At 42.3% G+C, this 6,031-nt stretch overlaps 1 protein-coding gene across 1 annotated transcript in view; it reads left to right on the top strand.

The window, feature by feature from the left end:
• Positions 1–4,024, top strand: part of MYD88 (MYD88 innate immune signal transduction adaptor) — a 32,192-nt gene extending 28,168 nt beyond the window's left edge. The window contains exon 7 of the mRNA XM_068131983.2: positions 3,353–4,024. Within this exon, the coding sequence (XP_067988084.1) occupies positions 3,353–3,504 (152 nt within the window). The 3' untranslated portion in view covers positions 3,505–4,024. The remainder of the gene's footprint in view (positions 1–3,352) is intronic.
• Positions 4,025–6,031: the final 2,007 nt, after the last annotated feature.

Consider the following 6,031-nt stretch of genomic DNA (forward strand, 5'->3'; position numbering starts at 1 on the left):
ACACGGAACCCGATACAAAGGAAACGCGACGGAAGAACTAATTCTAAACTGGGATGTCCCCACACAGATTTCAAATACGAGACAAAGGGAGAATGAATAAAATAAATGTCCCGTCGTGTATTTGTGAATGCGAGATTATCTGTGTCTGGCAGTGTAGCGTCGGGTCGATGCTCGAGCGCGTCGTCCGACGCAGCTCCGGCTGGCGCGAACTGCCCGGTCTTTGGCGCGGAGCAGCCCTCGACGCGCCTGCTCGCCAGCGCTCCAACGCAGGCCCCGCTCATCGTTCGTCGTTCGCACACCAACGCAAGGCAGAGAATCGACGGCGTTCCTTCTCTCTACCGTCTTTCAAACTGCTCCTTCCTCCACCAGGTCCGAAGCAAGGGAAAGCCCAGCGCGAAGGGACAGTCAGGAGCAAGAGGCCAAGGGAAGAGAAGCGAGGGAAGAGAGAGCGAAGAGCCAGCCAGCGAAGAGACAGCCAAGAGAGCAAATGCCGGCGAGCGAGTCGTTTTGTCACTCGCAGTGTGACGTCAGCCCTTTCTCTCTTCCAACCAGTGCCTCGTTTTTTTGTGGTCTTTCACGCCTTCTGACGTCACCGGCGCTTGTCCTCCAATCAGCGACCTGCTTCTAAGTAGTCGTTTTGTGCCTTCCGCACTGATTGGCCGAGGTGTCAACGGTCAGTGGCCAATCAGTGTGCCACTTCCTTCCACCTTCCCTTCACCAATCAGTGGCCAGCTTCTTACCCCAACCAATCACACGTTCTCCTGGGCGTGGCTATTGCTTGTTGGTTCTTCCAAAGTCATTGTGGCGGCGGGGAATTATTTAATGTGTGGTGCGCTAATAGGCCTATCTAATGTCTATGGGATGTATTGCATAACGGACACTGGGATTCTCACAGAGGGAACGACACACAAGGGAATTTTACCCATAATCCCTGTACTAATTAGCATGCCCCGCCCCCTCATAACAGAGCCGAAGATACAAGCTTAATCTGACATTCGGGCTACAGAACTTATTACAGGTGAGGTTCCCTATCACGACAGCCAGACACCTACCTATGCAGATCTACCTGGATCTAGATATTCCTCTACCCCAAATTCACAACAGTATTGTTTGGCATTTTTCTACAAGCTGTGGAATGTCCCTTCTTTTCTATACTTTGCCACATGGCACATACCCTTATATAAAGGGGTCTTTTCTATGCCCCAGGCATTTTACCCAAGAATCTGTGGGCGATGCACGATAGAAAGCAAATAAACTCACACAAGTTATTGTCGTCTTTTCAGATGAAACGGATCCGTCAAGGAGTCCTAGTCAAATGAGAGTCTACAGATATCAGAAGAGAGCATGACAGCAGAATTAGAACATTCCACCTTTGGAAAATGTCTACCGTTGGAAAATGATTGTCCACCTACAATCATACCACCTTTGGAAAATGTCCATTAAGCAATGAATGAGGATATTACAGAGGGGATTCCACATCACTGAAAAACTTGAGGATGAATACTATTCTGCTGATGAGAGGACAGTTGAAGCACAAAAGAGTTGCCTTAACCGTTTGCTTCTCAAGGCGTTAGTCGGGCTCACAAGCCCAGAATTTCATCCTGAAGCTGGAGACTTACCAGAGTGTGAAAAAGCACAGGCCACACGTTGCTTAAACATTGCCTGTGATATTGTTACACTGACTACATCAATAACATCTGTCAGGTAGCCTGGCTTCGCAGTATACCTCTAACTTGAATTTGGGAGTAGAAAACTTGTCGAATTAATGCACCTAAGTTAATCCTACGCAGAACTTCGAAGATCACACCGTTTGGATTTATGAAATGCCCAGATGGTTCTCCGCAGACGCAAATGCTGAATCAGTTACATGCAGGCCCATAGCTCCTGAACAGCTTAATCTGTGATTGCAGCACCTGTGACACAAATTGTCCAAGTCAGACCCATAAGCCCATGTCAGGCCTGTGAATGTGCAGCTGTACCTCCATTAGACTTTGATGCAATAGAAGACTGTTGTGTAAATCCTTTCATATTGATTGCACTTGAAAACCTTCTGGGAAGTGATTGTGATGATGAAAGCTAATTCTGCACCAGTAATCCAAAGGAGATCAATGGAGATGGGAAGAATGCAGTACTACTTTATATCCTAGCCTGGTGTTGGCTTAACAGTTCGGGTGCTGGCTTGGGATCCTAGGATCCCGAGTTCGAATACTGGTCGATTGTTGAATTAACGTCAGGGGGGTTGACAGCCTGTCATACCTTCCGAGGTCGGCAAATTGATTACCAGCTCATTGGTAAATGGGGCACTGCATCAGCGGCACAAACGCGCTTACAGAGAAATTATGCAACCAGCAGCCACAGGCTGCATACGAAAACAACAACAACAACAACAACAACTTTATATCCTCCATATATACCCTTTTAGAACCATTTTATCTTGACACCAAATGACCATTTTAGAGATGATAAAAATGTAGAGCGACATTGTCTGGTAGCTGATAACAGTATAAACCAGATATGACATATCTAATGAGTTATTTCAACAGTGGAATGAGTTGAAATATGACATGTTGCTTCTTTATTTTACTATTTCTTCCTATGTGTTCCAGACTCAGGCAAATATATGGGACACACAAAATAAAACCTTGGATCCTTTGAAATCGCTGGAAAATGTTGATTAGAAGCAGAATTATGGCCAAAATAGTGTAAATCGGGTCAAATTGGCAGCCATGTTGGATTTGTGCAAATGAGGCATTCTCCCTTTGTGTTTCATAATTATGCAAATTTATTGTTCATACATAATAAAACATTCTAGTCTTTTAAGACACTCAAAAATGTTGATTTGGAGCAGAATTATGGCCAAAGTAGTTATTTTTATTTTATTTTATTTTTAGTCTAGTCAGATGCCACTCGTATGCCAGGGTGGAATAGTGCGTCTTCTCACTCCTGAGGCTCGACTGTACACAAAAATTTACATGACAGCTTTTGGCTTTTGGTACCGCCGGTTGCAGTCCATGGTTTCTTTTTTGGAAGGGGGGGGGGGGGGGAGGTCTCGTGTGCAGCACTCTAAGAAGGTTACCATTGGTCCGCTGACTTCCTTTTTGATTTTACAGGGATTTAAGTGGATGGAATAGGGGAGATATTGCATTCCCGTGCACATTTCATCAATTTAATGTTTATTCATTTATTCTACCTCAATTTTAATTCCACATTTTTCTATCCTCTTCTTTCCTTTATTCTGTGGTTGAAAAGAAAGAAAACTTTTCTTTTCAATTTTTCTTTCATCCTCTTTTCCTCTTTCCTTTCGAACGTATATATGGATGACCGATAAAGACCCTCGTGTGTTTTCTCGCAGGTGCGAGAGAGAAGCGTTTGATCCCGCTCTTGTACAAGCCCATCAAAAGCCCTTACCCAAGCATCCTGCGACATATCACCATGTGTGATTACACCAAAGAAGCCACCAAGGAATGGTTTTGGGAGAGATTAGCAAAGTCCATCAAATGCTAGCAGTAGATGTACTAAATGTGCACAGAAGCTTGAAAATCCGAAGTCATATTTATTCAACCGACTATGTTGTCATGGATTTTTCCAGCTGTGACTTGGATTTTATAGTCGTCATTGTCGTTGTCATGATTGTTGGATTATTTTCATTCACTTGTTCCTGTTCACGTCATCGAACACATCTAATGATCTAAAAATATATATTGTTTGCAGAATAGCCATTTAATTATCCTGCTTTTGTAAAAAAAAAAAATTAAACAACTGCTTGAAAAAGTTGTATTTGCTATTCTTAGATTTTTTGAGAAAATGAAGTTTAAGATTTTGATCGATTGTAAGTCCCGATGCTTCAGCATTTTCTTTTTATTAACGAACTGCTTTATAACTTGTACAAGCATCGAAATAGTGACCTGAAAGTAAAATGGATTTATGACATTTTGCAACATACACACATCTTAGATGAGCATGCTTTTATAAGTAATGAACGATTCCTAAAAGGGAAATAAAGGACATTCTTACTGAAAGTTCATATGGTGAGTGCTGTGTAACAGATATGTCAAAATGAAAACTGAAATAAGTAGGGAGTTCGTAGAACACCTCACTGTGCACAGTTTTGAGGAAAAAGGACATGGGTGGGTCTGCGAGCGGCAAATTTGATTGGTCATGACTATGTGAAATGCTGTAATATTTTGTCCAAGTATTGCTAAACGGAAGGTTATTGAAAATGCCAAAAATGCGATTTGTGTTCTACAATGTTCAATTATATGATTTAATTGAAATAAAATCGATATTTTAAGAGCCATCGAAAAAACAATTGACAAGTTTATCGCCGTTGAATACACCGCCTTATTTAACACGTTACATTAGTTATTCTTGCCTGTTGTATGTGTCCTTTAGGACGTCGCTAAAAACAGTAAGTGTCCTCTTTGGAATGATTTTCAAGCTTGTGTGACAGGCAGAGTAAAAAATATTATCGCACTCATCTCTGCGCATGTGCGATCGGGACAGTTTCAGGGCCAAAGTACGTTAAAACTGCAGGTTTGCATTCCCATCCATGCTCCGATTCGTGCACAAAATACAACATTCAAATGAAATAAGGTTGTTCCTCGTTTGTAGACAGGACAGACAGATAGACAATGTGAACCAATTGCTTAACCCTGATTTTAACTTCGCGAAAGTGGGGTAATAAAAATGAAATTGCATTCCTTGTAAGAGTGAGTGTTAAGACTGATCTTTTGAATTACAGAGCAGTCAATGTTCTCATCATCTTGTGTTGGTAATATTATTAACTAGCAGAAGTACCCGGCATTGCTGGGCGGGGGAGGGGGGGGGAGGGGAGAAGAGGGGGGGGAGGGAGAGAAGAGGGGGGGAGGGGAGAAGAGGGGGGGAGGGGAGAAGAGGGAGGGGGAGAAGAGGGGGGAGTGGGAGGGGGAGGGGGGGAGGGGAAGGGGGGGAGTCAAGTCGGAAGTCATTGTCGTCAATTGAATGTCGCATTTATTTTTTATTCCCTGTCAAATGGCATTGGTCCCGCATTCCAAACCCGGAAGTCGGAAGTCATTGTCGTCAAATAAATGTTTCACTCTGTCACATGCTGTTGGTCCCATGTCAATCGGATGAAGTTGAAAAATTAACGTTACGAAGTTTCTCTGGGACGTACTGATTCCGAATATGAAGTTGAAAAATTAACGTTCCGAAATACGCTGATGACGTCATAATTTTAAAACGCGAAGTTTTTTTTAATTTTAAGGTGTGCTGTAGTTGCTCTGAGACGTACTGATTCCGAATATGCCTTTGGTTTTGCTCTGCGATGAGTAGTTCTCGAGTTATAAGAGGACAAACAAACAAACATATTTTACTGCTTTATATATATAGATGTATACGAGCAACGGTACCCACCCTATGGGTGGGGCTTCAATTGGGGGCGGGGCTTCAATTGGGAGGCCCAAATGAAAAGGAAAAATATCAGAAATTTAAGGCTTTTTTATTTTAAACGATTTATATAAACATCCGTTAAATCACACACGCAAATCATCAAAATCTAAACAGTATATGTAGAATTTCAATAAAAGCCACATCACTTCATATCCGTAAATATTATTCCATCGTGTTTGGAAAAACTGGAAAATTGGAAAAATTGAACATTGGAAAAAAGGGGAAAAATTGGAAAACACCATAGCCTATTTTACTCCAGGGGGTCCCAGGAATACCCACCCAAAATTTCGTTGCGATCGGTTCAGCCGTTTTTGCGGTACCTGGGAACGGACAGACAGACATTTTGTGAATTATAGTAAGATGCTGATTGAAGGGAAATTTGAGGTTAGGGTTCAAATTTAATTCTGGCCCACAAAACGTCTTTCCTTTAAGTATCTATGAAAAGAAAACTTTTCAATGTACATTTCACGAAAAAAAAATAAACGTCAGGCATGAGAATTCTACTGCGCGCCACCATCCAGCTCACCTACATACAAGAACGGGAATGTCACCTCACCTGAACAATTTTTGCTCCAGGTGATCTAAAAATATACGGCTCCATCAG

The sequence above is a fragment of the Myxine glutinosa genome, chromosome 12 (genome assembly GCF_964187855.1).
Source record: "Myxine glutinosa chromosome 12, kmMyxGlut1.1, whole genome shotgun sequence".
NCBI lineage: Eukaryota > Metazoa > Chordata > Myxini > Myxiniformes > Myxinidae > Myxine > Myxine glutinosa.